Genomic DNA, 17,346 nt, shown 5'->3' on the forward strand with positions numbered 1-17,346 from the left:
AAAATACACAGATGCTAGGAAAGACTGAGGGCAAAAGGAGAAGGGAGTGACAGAGAATGAAATGGCTGGATGGCATCACTGACTCAATGGACATGAATTTGAGCAAACTCTGGGAGATGGTGAAGGACAGGGAAGCTTGGCATCCTGCAGTGCATGGGGTCACAAAGAGTAGGACATGACTAAGCAACTGAACAACAACAAGAGTTAAATATAAATTCTTTCCAAATTCTTGGGCAACACAAGTGCAGGAGAGAGCCTCAGAAGGCCATGTTAAAAAAAAAAATCAGCAGTGGAAACTAAAAGAACTAAGTAGACATATTAGCTGCTGAAACCATAGGTAAGACCATTTGCAATTTGCGCCAGGGTGTCAGGGGATGTTCGACTTTAAGGAATCCAGTATGTTGCACTTTTCTTCCTTTGTGCATTTCTCAATGGATTTCTCAATCCATTTCTCAAGGATTCTCTGTTCCTTATCAGTTCCTATTCTGGGAACGAGTAGAGCTGCACGCAGTTCTCAGGACTGAGATCATGGGAAAGGGACCTGCCTGGATTCCTCTCAGCACCTCCCTTCAATGACTCTTTTCAGCATCAGCAACCTTGTATGTATTAGACTATCCATTTTGTTGCAATTGATGGGATTTCATCCTTTGTAATGGCTGAGTAGTCATTTTACTAAAGATATATAAGCCTGAATTTCTGCTAATAAAATACACTTGTTTCACTAGAGACTTGGGTCCCTGTGTCTTTCTTTCTCTTTCTCTCTCTCTCTAGCTAATTCTCTGGAGCATAGAAACCTGCCAAGCTCACTTTCCTGCCCGGGCTTTCAGGTGCCAGGGTCCAGCCCGGGTGGGTCCAGGGAATTCGAAGTGGGGACGGCGTTGGCAAGGATCAGGAAACAACTGCTTAATTAAACATTAATTAAGGATATAAAGAGTAATAGAATAAGGATAGCTCAGTAGGAAAATTCGGTGAAGAAAAGAGGCTGAAATAAGGATAGCTCAGTGAGGAAATTCAGTGGAGAAAAGAGGCTGAATAATTCAGCCAGAAGGTGAGAGAAAGAATGACATGGGGAGACCAAGTTTCGGTGAACAAGGCCCACACTTTATTTTCCAAAGTAGTTTTTATACCTTAAGTTATGCATAGAGGATAATGGGGGAAGGGGTAGAGTCATGCAGCAAGCCAGGCTTTCTTCCTGCAAACTTATCATATGCAAAAGTTTAGGTGATTTACATCATCTTCTGGCCCAGAGGCCTGTTAACATTTTAAGAAACTTATTTTTCTCTAAAGGTGATTATTCTAAAGTCAGGCGCCAGCCTCCAAAAAGCATTAGATAAAGTTGCATTCCTACAGAGCAAAGGTGTGGTGGGCTATAACAAGAAAAAGAATCAACTCAAGGGTCCCAGGTTACAAACATTAAAGCTACTACTTATACCAATTATATTAATCAATACACTGCCAGGGACACAGCAGGTAAGGGATATGGAAACTTAGCAGCAAACATTGGCCAGACAAGTGAAAATCCCTTCACCAATACAATTTCTAATCAATCTTTTAACTGCTCAAAGGAATCTGTATTTAGACAGTTTAGAACATCTCATGCCTCTCACAGTTGGGAGGCTCTGAGCAATCACATGTGGCCGGAAAAACCTATTCAGGCAGGCTAGAGGACTTCCAAAGGAGTTTGTAGGTTGAAACACTGTCACACCCAGGAATTATTCACTGGAGCTGTAAGCTAACTCTTTTTTCAGAGAGAGGTAGTGGGGGACAGCCCCCCGTAAAGTCAGAGGTGTAGGTGAAAGCACAAAGCAGAAAGTAGGCAGACTCTGGTTTGGGGGGGTAGGTGCTCGAGAATTTCCAGGGGGACTCCTGAGGCTCGATCCTGCCTTTGCGTATGCCGAGCCTCCTTCCTCATGACCTTTGTCATGGGTGGAGCTCGCTCCCAGCATTCAGGACCTCTTCAAGAGGACACCCTGTGCCTCTGTAAGTGGTACAAGCCCTGTCCTAGGGCTTAAATATGAATTGGTTCTTTATTGGTTCTCTGCATAACCCAGGGAATACTAGCCTCTTTCTCTCTTTTGCTTTCTTATCATTGACTCCGGACCACCAGGTTCTGGTCCATTAAAGGACTGCAACACCAGGGCAATTAATAGTATTTTAGATCACTACCAACAAAAACAACAGCAAATTCTTATAAGAACATAGCAAAATCCAGAGTTGCTACAGCTTACTATTGTCAATGTCACTTTTCTATCAAAAATAACAGGATATGAAAATAAACAGAAACATGTAACTAATATTCAGGTAAAAAAAGATAAACCATAAACTGACACAGAATGAATTCAGATACAGACAAAGACTTCAAAGAAGCTATTACAAATATGCAAAGAGATTTAAGGAAAATTTGTTAATGAGGGAAAGGATAGGAAATCCAGTATTGAAATTAAAAATAAAATCATAAAACCAAGTGGAAATAATTAGGCTTAAAACTGTAACAGATAAAATATTAACTGTGTGTGTTAGTCGCTCAGTCGTGTCTGACACTTTGCGACCCTGTGGACTGTAGACCACCAGGGTCCTCAATGGATTTTCCAGGAAAGAGTATTGGAGTGGGTAGCCATTCCCTTCTCCAGAGGATCTTGCCAACCCAGGGATCAAACCTGCTCTCCTGCATTGCGGGCAGATTCTTCACCATTTGAGCCACCAGGGAAGTCCTGTCAATTTTCAGATACTATAAAAATTCAGTTGTTGTTGAGGAAGAAACTAAGGTACACTGACCTCCCTGCACCTCAGGCCTCTGTTTGGCAGTCCATGGTCTAGCCTACACCCTCCTACTCTCAGTGGAATGAGTCGCATGCAAGAAGACTTTTGCCATGGGGGAGGGTCTCAGGAGCCCTCCTGGTGGCCTGTGTTGGGGGGAGGCTGGGAAGGGTCAAGGGCTGTGGATGGGGGAGCAGGAGGAAGGATGTGGTTGGAAAGGGCCAAAGAAAGAATAAGTGAACTTAAATATATAACAACTGAGATTATTCAGTCTTAAATAGGGATAAAATGATTAAAGGAAAATAGATGGAGCTATAGAGATCTGTGGGTTGATAAAACATTTTCCAAAATGTGCCCAATTGAGCTTTTGGTTCAAGATGGTGGAGTAGAAGAACATGTCCTCATCTCCTCCTGTGAGAGCACCAAAATTGCAACTAGCTATTGAATAACCATCAACAGGAGGACACTGGAACCCACCAAAAAACACCCCATGTCCAAAGAAGAAGCTGCAGCAAGATGGTAGGAGGTGTGCAATCATGATAAAATCAAATCCCATACACGCCAGGTGGGTGATCCACAGACTGAAGATCAATAATACCAAAGAAGTTCTCGCACTATTGTGAAGATTCTGAACCCCACTATTGTGAAGGCTGGGAAGCCTGACAATCCAACAAAGGGAGTGGGAATCCTCAGGAATCTGGCCTTGAGGGCCAGTGGGGTTTGATTATAGGCCTTCCAGAGGACTGGGGGAAACAGAGATTCCAGTCTTTGAGGGCACAAACGAAATTTTGGTGCAGCAACACCCAGAGGAGAGGAGCAGTGACCCCATAGGAGACTGAACCAAAACTACTTGCTAGTGTTGGAGGGCCTCTTGTAGGGGCCTGGGTCAGCAGGGGCTCACCACAGGGACGGTGGCACTTGGCATAAACTCTCTTGGAGTTCACCATTAACCCTACCATAGAGCCTATAGACACCAGGGCTGGGTCACCTCAGGCCAAACAACTACCAGGGAGGGAGTGCAACTCCACCTATTAGCAGATAATTGGATTAAAACTACTGAGCAAGGCCCTGGCCACCAGAGCAAGACCCAGTTTTTCCCAGTCCCTCCCGTCAAGAAGCTTACACAAGCCTCTTAGCCTCATCCATTAGAGGGCTGACAGAAGAAGCAAAAGAAGCATAGTTTCACAGCAGCTGAAACAAAAACCATATCACAGAAAGTTAATCACTATGAAAAAGCAGAAAGTTTTGTCACAGATGAAGGGATAAGATAAAATCCCAGAAAAACAATTAAATGAAATAGAGATAGGTAACCTTCCAGAAAATGAATTCAGAACAATGATAGTGAAGATGATCCAGGATCTTGGGAAAAGAATGGAGGCAAAGTTCAAGAAGATGCAAGAAATGTTTACCAAAGACCTAAAAGAACTAAAGAACAGACAAACAGAAATGAATAATACATTAGAAAAAATCCATAGCAGAATAACTGAGGCAGAAAAATGGATAAATGACCTGAAGGACAAAATGGTGGAAATCACTGCCATGGAACAGAATATAGAAAAAAGAATGAAAACAGCCTAAGAGACCTCTGATAACACTAAATGCACCAACATTCACATTATAGGCTCCCAGAAGGAGAAGAGAGAGAGATAGGACCTGAGAAAATATCTGAAGAGATAATACCTGAAAACTTCCCTAACATGGGAAAGGAAATAGTCAACCAAGGCCAGGAAGCACAGAGAGTCCCAGGAAGAATAAACCCAAGGAGGAACAAACTGAAACACATAGTAATCAAACTGACAAAAATTAAATACAGAGATAAAATATTAAAAGCAACAAGGGAAAAATGACAAATAATATACAAGGGAACTCCCATCAGGTTATCAGCTGATTTCTCAACAGAAACTCTACAAGCTAGAAGGGAATGACATGATATATTTAAAGTGATGAAAGGGAAGAACATACAACCACAAATACTCTTCCCAGCAAGACTCTCCTTCAGATTTGATCAAGAAATCAAGTTTTCCAGACAAGCAAAAATTAAGAGAATTCGGCACCACCAAACCAGCTTTACAACAAATGCTAAAGAAGCTTCTCCAGGCAGGAAATACAAGAGAAGGAAAAGATCTATAGAAAATAAACCCTATTATGTAAAGTTTAAAATAAATAAAATTAAATTAAAATAAAAGAAAATAAACCCAAAGCAATTAAGAAAACAGTAATAGGATCATATGTATTGATAATTACCTTAAATGTAAATGGATTAAATGCACCAACCAAAAGACATAGACTGGCTGGGTGGATGAAAACATGTTGCATGTATGCACTTTCACTTACCACATCACTCTGCTTGACAACCCCCAGATTGTATGTAATTATTTTATATTGTTAAGTTAATCATGTTCCCATTATGGCTTGCAATTGTAATAATCTTTTACTTTTTTGTCTGGCTGTTGATTGTGAAAACTGATAAACATCTTTTACTATTATAAAAAAAAAAATGTGCCCAGTTAGAGTCCCAGGCAGGAAAAGAGAGAAAGGGGTAGAGCATTTCTTTGGAGAAGTAGTGGCTGAAAACTTTTAAAATTTTGTAAACTTACAATCCAAATAGCCTAGAGAATCTCAATTAGAGTAAATACAAAAAGAACATCTTAAAAGCACTAACAGGAAAATGCCACATTACATACAGGGGACAATAACAAAATTAACAGTTTGCTTCTCATCCAGGAAAAATGATGTCAGGTGACATATTCAAAATGCAGAATGACATATTCAAAATGCTTAAAGCAAATGAAATCACTCAGAAACTCTACATCTTACAAAATAGTCTTTCAAAAATTAGAGTGACCACTAAAAACCTGCTAGAATTTATAAGTGAGTTCAGTATGTTTTCAGGACATCAGATACAACAATTAATTGTATTTTTTATATACTTGCAAAGAACAATCTGGAAATGAAAATAAGAAAGCAATTTTCTTTACAACAGCATCAAAAAGAATGAAATATTAGAAATAAATTTAACAAAAGAAGTGCAAAACTTTGTTGAAAGAAATTCAAGAAAACCTAAATAAATGGAAAGAATCCAGCTTGTTCATCTGGAAGTTCTTGGTTCATATACTGTTGAAGCCTAGCTTGAAGGATTTTGAGCATTACCTTGCTAGGACGTGAAATGAATGCAAACGTGTGGTAGTTTGAACATTCTTTGGCATGCTCTTTGGGACTGGAATGAAAACTGACCTTTTCCAGTCCTGTGGCCACTGCTGAGTTTTCCAAGTTTACTGACATATTGAGCGTAGCACTTTAACAGCATCATCTTTTAGGATTTGAAATAGCTCAGCTGGAACTCCATCACCTCCACTACTTTTGTTTGCTTCCTAAGGTTCACTTGACTTCACACTCCAAGACGTCTGGCTCTAAGTGAGTGACCACATCATCATGGTTATCTGGGTCATTAAGACCTTTTTTTTGTATAGTTCTTTTGTGTATTCTTGCCATCCTTCTTAATCTCTTCTGCTTCAGTTAGGTCCTTGCCATTTCTGTCCTTTATCATGCCCATCCTTGCATGAAATGTCCCCTTGATATCTCCAATTTTCATTTTATTTCTTAAAATTTTCATTTATTAATTTTTTAACTTCTGGTTGAGCTCTGTCTTTGTTGCTGCACACAGGCTTTCTCTAGTTCTGACAAGCAGGGCCCACTCTCTAGATGTGGTGCCTCGGGTTCTCTTTGTGGTGGCTTCTCTTCTTATGGAGCATGGGCTCTAGGGCCCATGGGCTTCATCAGGTGTGACTCTAGGGGTCTAGCTGCTGCTGCTGCTGCTGCTAAGTCGCTTCAGTCATATCCGACTCGTAGCGACCCCATGGACTGCAGCCCACCAGGCTCCCCCGTCCCTGGGATTCTCCAGGCAAGAATACTGGAGTGGGTTGCCATTGCCTTCTCCAAGGGGCCTAGAGCACAGGCTAAAAAGTTATGGGCTTAGTTGCTCTGCAGCATGTGGGATCTTTCTGGACCAAGGATTAAACCAGGGTCCCCTGCATTGGCAGGCAGATTATTAACCACTAGACCACCAAAGAAGTCCTTCCAATTTTCTTGAAGCAGTCTCTAGTCTTTCCCATTCTACTGTTTCCCTCTATTTCTTTACATTGTCCATTTAAGAAGGCCTTCTTACCTCTCCTTGATATTCTCTGGAATGCTGCATTCAGTTGTGTATCGTGGTGGTGGTGGTTTAGTTGCTAAGTCATGCCCGACACTTGCAACCCCACTGACCGCAACCTGCCAGGCTCCTCTGTCCATGGGATTTCCTAAGCAAGAATAGTGAAGTGGGTTGCCATTTCTTTCTCCAGGGGATATTCCCTGACCCAGGGATCAAACATGGGACTCCTGCATTGCAGGAAGTCTCTTTACCAACTGAACCACCAGGGATGCCCCAGTTGGGTATATCTTTCCCTTTCTCCATTGCCTTTCACTTCTCTTCTTTTCTCGTATATTTGTAAAGCCTCCTCAGACAACCAGTTTGCCTTCTTAGATTTCTTTTTTGGGGATGATTCTGGTCACTTCCTCCATTAGAATGTTACAAACCTACATCCATAGCTCTTCACGCACTCTATCAGATCTAATCCCTTGAATCCATTCATCACCTCCACTATATAATCATTAGGGATTTGATTTAGGTCATACCTGAACAGCTTAGTGGTTTTCCATACTTTCTTCAATTTAAGTCTGAATTTGGCAATAAGGAGCTTATGATCTAAGCCACAGTTAGCTCCAGGTCTTGTTTTTGCTGACTGTCTAGAGCTTTTCCATCTTTAGGCGCAAAGAACATAATCTGGTTTCAGTATTGACCATCTGGTGATGTCCATGTGTAGAGTCATCACTTGGGTTATTGGAAAAGGGTGTTTGCTATGACCAGTGTATATTCTTGACTAAACTCTGTTAGCCTTTGCCCTGTTTCATTTTGTACTCCAAGGCCAATCTTGCCTGCTGTTCCAGGTATCTCTTGACTTCCTACTTTTGCATTCCAATCCCCTATGATGAAAAGGACATTTTGTGTGTGTGTGTGTGTGTGTGTTAGTTCTAGATATTGTTTTGGGTCTTTATATGACCAGTCAACTTCAGCCTCTTTGACATTAGTGGTTGGGCCTGGACTTGAATTACTGTGATGTTGAGTGGTTTGCCTTGGAAATGAAGTGAGATCATTCTGTCGTTTTTGAGATTGCACCCAACTACTGCATTTCAGATTCTTTTGTTGACTATGAGGGTTACTCCATTTCTTCAAAGGGATTTTTGCACACAGTAGTAAATATAATGGTCATCTGAATTAAATGACCCATTTAATTCCCATCCCATTCCCATCCATTTTAGTTCACGGATTCCTAAGATGTTCATTCTTGCCATCTCATCTTGCTGGTGAACTCAATGTTCAGTGCTTGACCACATCCAATTTACCTTGATTAATGGACCTAACTTTCAGGTTCCTATGCAATATTGTTCTTTACAGCATCAGACTTTACTTTCCCCAAGTGTCATTTCCGCTTTGGCCCACCCATTTCATTCTTTCTGGAGCAATTCATAATTGCCCTCTACTCTTCCCCAGTAGCATATTGGACACCTTCCAACCTAGGGGGCTTATCTTCTGGTTATATCTTTTTGCATTTTTGTACTGTTCATGGAGTTCTTGTGGCAAGACTATGGATTGGTTTGGCATTTTCTGCTCCAGTGGACCACATTTTGTCAGAACTCTTCACTATAACTTTCTTGGGTGGCCCTGCAGAGCACGGCTAATAGCTTCATTGAGTTATGCAAGCTTATGGATCACAAGGCTGTGATCCATGAAGGAGATCATAATATAATGTCATTAAAAAGGATTATGTACTAATATATGCTATCACATGATGAACCTTGAAAATATTATAACTGAAGGAAGCCATTCACAAAATACTGCATATTATACAGTTTCAGTTAAATGAAATGTTCAAATAAGCAAATCCAGAGAGACAGAAAGTACATTAGTGGTAGCTTAATACTGGGGAGCAGAAAGTGTAATGGGGAGTGACTGTCAATGGGTATGGGTTGTCTTTTGGAAGTAGTGAAAGTGTTCTAATATTAGATAGTAGTGAGGGTTGCACTCTGTGAATATACTAAAAACCATTTAATTGTACACTTAAGGCAAATTGTATGGTATGTAAATTATATCTTAATAAAGTTGCTACCCTCTCTCACTCCACCCAAAATGAAATAAAGACATTTTCAAAGGCAAAAAACATCCAGAGAATTAATTGCTAGTACACCTGCTCTGTAAGAAATGCTAAAAGTTCTTCATTGTTGAAGGAATATGACACCAAATGCCAACTTATACTTACAGAAAAGAATGAATAGCAGTAGAAATAATGAATATGTGAATAAAAAATACGAATCTTTTTCTTTTCTTCTCTTAATTTCTTAAAAGAATATCACTGTTTAAAGTAAAAAGTATAGCAATGTATTATTGGATTTAAACCATATTGCCAGATTAGCTGTTTTTAAAAACACATGCTAAAAGGAACAGTATTCTTGTTAATAATATATCATAGAATAAAATAAAATGTAATTACCAAAGTTAAATTAAAGTGGAAGACCCCTGTGTATGTACTATTTATGATTTCCAGGCTGGGAGCAAGTCCTGCTGATGTGAATACGCTGAGAAACTCCTTTGTAGTAAACTCAACTTCAGATTGGAAAAAACACTGGATTTTCTTTGGGAAAGAGAAAAACAAAAGCAAGTAGTGACAATTTAATGAAGGGAAGCATGTTTTACATTAATTTAAAAGTGAGGAGAAATCTATGAAAAGTAGATGCTGCTAAAGATTACTATCTCTAGTAATTCTAGTCTAACTTAAAAAAAATCTATTTTGAAAAGTACACTTTTCAAAAGTCAGTAAGCTATTATGCTAGTGTCATAACAGATTTCAATACATCCTATAATATTTTCTGTCATAGAAATGGTCATAAAGTTAGTATATTTGATAAACATAAAATCAAAGCCTAATGCTATCACATGTAGAAATTTCTATTTTATTAACATCATTATTTTGTGTCTAAATAAAAAAGAAGCAAGTGTATGAAGCAAAATCATTTCACTGCATTTTTATTGAATATTTCCCAGTTGTGAGAAGGTAAATGAAAAGGTAGTGATCATAAATGGTGGATTTTCTTGAAAATCAGTACAGATAAGATGAGCTTCATCTCATTTGGTTCTCTTAGTAGAGGTCACTTTGGGCAAGTTACCTATCTGAATCTCAGTTTCCCTATCTATAAAATGAGGAAACATTCATTCCAAGGATATTTACTGAGCCCTTACCATGAAGCAGGCAGCATCATAGGTGTTGGGGAAACAGAAGTGAACAAAACAGGCAAAAATCCTTGACCTAATGGGATTTGTATACTAAGGGGGTTAACCGGGTCCCCTGGGATTCTCCAGGCAAGAACACTGGAGTGGGTTGCCATTTCCTTCTCCAATGCATGAAAGTGAAAAGTGAAAGGGAAGTCACTCAGTCATGTCCGACTCTTCGAGACCCCATGGACTGCAGCCCACAAGCCTCCTCTGTCCATGGGACTTTTCAGGCAAGAGTACTGGAGTGGGATGCCATTGCCTTCTCCAGGTTAACCGGGAGATAACCCCAAATACAAAGGTGTTATCACTTCTCCACAATTTATTGCTGTTTGTTAAGATGGTATATAAACTCCAAATTCTAAGCACCCCTTTGAGTTACTCATCACTGAGTTCTCCTATGCACATGTGCATTGTATGTAAATAAACTTTTCTCTATTTTTGGCTGTGCCCTGCAGCTTGCAGGATCTTAGTTCCCCAATCAGGGATTCAGCCCAGACCATGGCAGTAAAAGTGCTGAGTCCTAACCACTGGGCTGCCAGGGAATTCCCAAAGTTCATATTTATCTCCTGCTCAATCTGTCTTTTGTCAGTTTATTTTACAGGGCCCAGCCACAGAACCTAAGAGGGGAGGTTCAGTACTTCCCTATAGTACTTATCTTAAAGAAGATTAAATGTTATAATGAACATGAAAATGCTTAGAAAAATGCCTGACACACGTTAATACTTTATAAATGTTAACTATTATTTCTACTAATTCCTCTTCTAGAACTGTGCTGTGATGTGCTTAATCTCTCAGTCATATCTGACTCTTTTTGACCCCATGGACTGTAGCCCACCAGGCTCCTCTGTCCATAGAATTCTCCAGGCAAGAATACTGGAATGGGTTGCCATGCCCTCCTCCAGAGGATCTTTGCAACCCAGGGATTCGATTCAGGTCTCCTGCATTGAGGCAGATTTGTTACTGGCTGAGCCATGAGGGAAGCCCCTTCTAGAATTAGCACATTACAGCTATCCAAAAACTAGGTTATAATTCGCCTTCACAAAGGACAAAACTGAAGATTAGAGAGGCTGCCTGAGGCCACACAGCCCATGTATGGTAGAACCGAAATTTGACCCCAGTTCTGTAAGTCTCTCTTTCTCTAGAGCCCATTTCTTTTCTAAAATATGTACTCAGAGACTCAGTCATGTCTGACTCTTTGCAACCCCATGAACTGTAGCCCACCAGGCTCTTCTGTCCATGGGCTTTCCCAGGCAAGAATACTGGAGTGAGTTGCCATTTCCTTCTTCATTTCCCATAATATTCAATCACAAACAGGAAAGACATGTGTGACTCAAATGTCATGAACTTCATAAGAGCTGAAAATAAAAAATTAAATATATGTTTGGCATATCAAGAAGGAATGGGGAACTAAGTCAAAGCAGACTTTAGGATAAACGTATTTGTCCTTATGGAGCATTTTTCTTTGTTGTATTTATCATGGATTTTTAGACAATCTGTGCAATTTTCACTAACTTATATTTTTGTTAGCATTTGCTTCATGACTATCTTAACAACATTTTATTTTGCTGTGCTTTTTAAACTTTGTCATTATTTGAATCAAAGGAATCAAATAACCCTTACCCAAAATGACAACTGCAATGTGGTACTTGTTATGAAAGGAAAAGATTCTTTACCAAGTTCATGTGAGGTAATGTTCTTTCTCTAACAGGCTACATCTGTCAAACTTCAAATGAACAAATTAGATTCATAAAAAATGAAGATTGTTACAGCCAATCTTTTTTTAAAAAGAGGAAGGAGGCATCTTAAAAAAAAAGAAAACAAACTACCCAGAGTGCTCAATGGTTAAATGAAATATTTCACTTGATCCAAGGGAAATGAAATAGAAAGAATAATTATTTATATCTAATTTCACCTCCTGAAGTCTGAAAATGGTAGAAGATACTTGAAAAGAGTACAGCGCTACTGGTTTCACATTTGGACTTAAAAGGAGTACAAGGGATTGTAAAACACATGCTATTAGTAATGGACCTTACCAAGTCATCAGAGGAAAGATACAATTTGATCATTTCATCCCTTGGGGGAATCCCTTCACTATCACAAGCAAAGCGTGCCTCTGTGTCACCTAAATAATACAAACACATATATGTATATTTTAGGTCATTAAGGAAGAATTTCCATTAAAAAACATATTTTTAAACAGGAAATATTTTTAAAAGAATAAAAATTATAATTGTATATTTTAAATTCCCATGACTCTAGATAAAGTTAATCTCCCATTTTTTCATTTTAAAGATACAATTGCTGTTGTTTTTCAGATGCTAAGTGATGTTCAATTCTTTGTGACCCCTTGGACTGCAGCACGCCACACTTCCCTGTCCTTCACTATCTCCCTGAGTTTGCTCAAACTCATGTCTATTGAGTCAGTGATGCCATCCAGTCATCTCATCCTGTCACCCCCTTCTCCTCCTTCCCTCAATCTTTCCCGCATCAGAGTCTTTTCCAATGAGTTGGCTCTGTGCGTCAGGTGGCCAAAGTATTGGAGCTTCAGCTTCAGCATCAGTTCTTCCAATGAATATTCAGGGTTGATTTCCTTTAGGATTGACTACTTTGATCTCCTTGCAGTCCAAGGGACTCCCCAAGGGTTTTCTCCAGCCCTAAAATGTTAAAGCTAATTTCGAAAACTAATTTCAAAAGCATCAATTCTTAGGCACTCAGCCTCCTGTTTATGGACCAACTCTATTATCCATGCATGATACTGGAAAAATCAGAACCTTGTCAGCAAAGAAATGGTTCTGCTTTTTAACATGTTGTCTAGCTTTGTCATGGCTTTCCTTCTAAGGAGCAAGCATCTTTTAATTTCATGGCCGCAGTCACCATCAGCAGTGATTTTGGAGCCCAGGAAAATAAAGTCTGTCACTGTTTCCACATTTTCCCCTTCTATCTGCCATGAAGTGATGGGACCAGATGCCATGATCTTAGTTTTTTTAATGTTGAGTTTTAAACCACTTGCCTATGCTGTGTTTGGAACTGAGACTAGTTCTATACTGAGATATTTTTTCCTCAATTGCAACAGTCCCTGAATAAACTGTGGTATTACAGCTTTAAATACTGTCCAGCTCTGGCTTTCTTTGGCAGAATGAAGTTAAAGCCAGATGCAGCAAAGTACTGAAGCCCATCATAGGTAGGGCTAGATGAAGAGTGACTACAGACATCTTTTATGATAAGCATGGGTTTTGGTGGTATCCAATGGCAAAATACTTTTTAAAAGACTGTTTAATTTAAAGATGAGTTAGGGATTTTTTATATCATTTTTGAAAAAGTGTTTTAAATTTTTTGATCTTTTTGAAATGAAAAATGGCTATCGGGAATATGCTGACAGTTTCAAAAAAGTAAATCAGGACTCAATATGTCCTTTCAAATTGAAGGTTCATTTGAACAAGGAACATGAAATCAAATACCTTAAAAAGTGCATGCTGTGGAGAGAGCATTTTGAATATAGGTAGTGGGAAATGTTTACATTATTATGTGATTTTGTTGTAAGAAATCTCATAAATATATCACCTATAATTAATGTCATATCTGTAATACTCTAGACATTTGAAAATGGAATTTTTACTTAATTTAAATATCTCAAATGAAATTTCAATACAGTTTGAAACTATTTAAATGCAAAAAACCTGATGTACAGAAAGATGGAAGCTTGCTAAAATTTTTTCAATAAAAACCTTTACAAAGTTGAAAGATGGGATTGAAAAATCATTTATCCTTAGATCACTTATCCTTGTGCTGTCTTTGTGGGATACTCTTCCACATGCCTGCATAGACATTTGGGGGACCCATATATATCGCTATCTTTCCTGCAATGTTTTCTCTGACTCCATCCTGTGCCCAGTTGGAAGTATATACTCTCTCTTCTCCGAAGTCTCATAAGTTTGCCAGTGACTCTGTAATCTTAATCCATATTTGTGTAATATATTCTCTAGCAGATATAGGAAATAGAACTGGTTCACTCCACAACTCATCCAATTCTGCAACACATCCATGTGTAGAAGAGAGCCTCAAGTCTCTCCATCCACTCAGTCAACAATTTTTTTTGAGCATCTACTATATTCTGGTAGATCCAGTTTCGGAAACTACAGAAGCTATACAATCTGCACAAATAGAGGTGGATTTGTCTTATTCCTTTTATAAAGTTTTACACCATGAAAATCCAATTCATCAATTTGATCCATGCATTAATTTCAGAAAATTCTCAGATTATTAGCCTATAATTCAGTTTACAATTCACCTTACATGTAACCATTCATGGAGGAAAAATCAAAAAGATCTATCCAAATAATTTAAGCTTTGTAAATATAAAATGCTCCTTAAAATTTAAATATTGTATGACTTACAAGTAATACTATAGCTAAAGAAAAGTCCCAATGTGCACAATGATATTATTAGAAACCTCTACAATAGATAGTACCCAGGAAAAACTGGAACATAAGGTAAAGAAGACGTGCTAAAAGAAAAAACTGTTACTGCTGGTGAGGAAAGGATATAAAGGGGAACTCCTGAGGAGCTTTTCCCTATTTTAGAGAATAAGAGTCTGAAACCTACCTTTATTATATGTTATTCCTGATGAAAAGTCAAACATGTTCAAAAGTAAAATCAGAACATATAAATGTGGCAATTCCATCTGTTAGAAGAAACAAGAATTGTTTCCATTCATTTACTCTGAACACACTTTTTAGTTCCTTTTGCTATAAACAACAGCATAGTAAAGAAAACATCTCTCTTTTGAATTAAAAATATTTCTCATTATGTGATAAAAGCAGGGAACAATGGACTAAACTCTACACTTACTCCTTAGTTGGTGAGAAAGATATTTATAATTATTGTAAACTAAAGAGCTGTTGCTCAGGTTTTTCTGCAATCCACGTCACTGTTAGAGAGGCGTGATTAATTCTACAGCTGTGTAAAACACAACCTGACTTGATAAAGACTCGGGATGATATAGTTGTACTTGATCTAAGATTCTGACTGCAATGCTCTTGAAAGAGACAACCCATGTGACTCCTAAGCATCCCTGCACATCCTTACTGGGAACCAAGAATGCAAGGCCCTTTTCTCAGCATTATGTTTGTAGCAAACAACCTTGAAGGATGAGGTAACATCTTCCCTGGACAAGCACAGGCTTGTTTCCATGAAGAATCTCCCAGCCTTGGTGTTCTTCTGTAATACACACCACTATGTGTGTTAGCAAGTATCTGTTATGGGCCAAACTGTTTCCCACCCACCAAATTCATATGCTGAAGTCCCAAACCCCACATATATTAGAATGTGGTCATATTTGGAGATGGGTGTCTTTGCTGCTAAAGACACTTCAGTCGTGTCCGACTCTATGCGACCCTATAGACAGCAGACCACAAGGCTCCCCCATCCCTGGGATTCTCCAGGCAAGAACACTGGAGTGGGTTGCCAGTTTCTCCTCCAATGCATGAAAATGAAAAGTGAAAGTGAAGTTGCTCAGTCATGTCCGACTCTTCGCGATCCCATGGACTGCAGCCTACCAGGCTCCTCCATCCATGGGATTTTCCAGGCAAGAGTACTGGAGTGGGGTGCCATTGCCTTCTCCGATGGGTGTCTTTACAGAAGTAATTAAGCTAAAATGAAATCAGTAGGGTAGGCACTAATCCAACATGACTGGTGTCTTTATAAGAAGGGAAAATTTTGGACACATGCTCATACAGAGGGAAGATGATGTGAAGACACAGGGAGAAGGCAGCCATCTACAAGCCAAGGTGAGAGGCCTGGAACAGTTCCTTCCTTGTGGCTCTCAAAGGGAACCAACTCTGCTAACACTTTGATCTTGAAACTAAACAGGACTCTTTAGGACCTTCTAGCTTTGTTTGGGACCCTACGTGCCCCTGACTTTTTGAAGTAAAAGAGGCTTCTCCTGAAGTTCGCAGGTTTCTCCTGAGTCTCTAAAGCCTGGCTCAAGAGTTAAATATCAGGAAAGTGTGATCAAGAAAAAAAAAAGAATAACTGTTGGGTGAGGAAACTGGTAATGATTTAAACAAAAGATTAATCAGATAGCAGAGCCAGAGGACCTTTAGTTTCTCCACTAAGATGTTTGACTACTGGAAAGTGACATAACTTCTTCAGGTTCAGGTTCATTTTCTATTCAGTCAATTAGGGCCTACTTCAGAGGGTTGTTGTGAAAAGAAATGAATAATATACTAACACATCCAACAGCTACTTTACACAGAATAAGCACTTGATAAATATTAGCTCTGAATCCATATTTTCATACATTGAAGCAACCTCTTTATCCTTATCATATCATACTCTCCTACTAATCCTTAACAGTCAAATTACCTCCACTTATTTCCATTTAACGCTTACAAGTTTCATGTAATGGTCAGATATAGGGCACATATCTGGGCATTTCTATTCTCTGCCACCAAATAAATATTGGAAATTGTCCCAGAGAAGGAACCTCCCTCCCTCACCATCTGGTATTTATATTATCATGGAGGAGTGATTACACTATAAATTCATGCTATATAGTAGGGCCTTTATTTCTTACTGTAATTTCCTCTCACTGGGATGCCCAACCAGTTGCACTTTTCTTTTTTATATTTTCCCAAGCTTTCTTCCATATAAGTTGACAAAGAAGAACCCAAATTGGGAGCCGAGTTTTCACAGCTCACTGGTTTAGTAGTTCACTTAACTGTGGAAACAGCCAATCAGCTGCTACCAAGTACAGAAGCATGCTTAGAAAAACCTAAAGGACAGGCAGTTAGAATTTCCAATTAACTGTCTCTTTCAAAGAGCACCAAAGGTCATTTTCTTTAAAAATCTTCAAGACATGGAGTTTGTTCAAACCTATCATTTTTTATACAACATCCATCCAGGAAGGTTCGGAAACCTACAAGTGACTATCTACAAAATACTTCAATCATCATGGGATTGAGTGCCTGAGGAGAAACAAAAATGATAAAAGGTCATACCAACTACCTACAATGAGGTTTAAGTGAAGACAGTCTGCCAAAGAGAGCTTCATAACTGTGTCCAGAAAGAAGAATGGGACTTAATAGGGAGTTGATTAGGGTTGATTGATTAGGGTTGCTAAGTAGGAAGTTAGATACGAGCAACAAGGGGAGGCCTGGCTGAAAGGGATGCAAGCTGATCACTAAACTTCATCCCAGATACACACAGCAGAGCTCACAGATACT

At 39.1% G+C, this 17,346-nt stretch overlaps 1 protein-coding gene across 1 annotated transcript in view; it reads right to left on the reverse strand.

The window, feature by feature from the left end:
• The window catches only part of CATSPERB (cation channel sperm associated auxiliary subunit beta), a 120,761-nt gene extending 105,999 nt beyond the window's left edge, over positions 1–14,762 (reverse strand). The window contains 3 exon segments of the mRNA XM_027521193.1: positions 9,345–9,485; positions 12,157–12,245; positions 14,726–14,762. Coding sequence (XP_027376994.1) covers positions 9,345–9,485; positions 12,157–12,245; positions 14,726–14,762 — 267 coding nt within the window.
• Positions 14,763–17,346: the final 2,584 nt, after the last annotated feature.

The sequence above is a fragment of the Bos indicus x Bos taurus genome, chromosome 21 (genome assembly GCF_003369695.1).
Source record: "Bos indicus x Bos taurus breed Angus x Brahman F1 hybrid chromosome 21, Bos_hybrid_MaternalHap_v2.0, whole genome shotgun sequence".
NCBI lineage: Eukaryota > Metazoa > Chordata > Mammalia > Artiodactyla > Bovidae > Bos > Bos indicus x Bos taurus.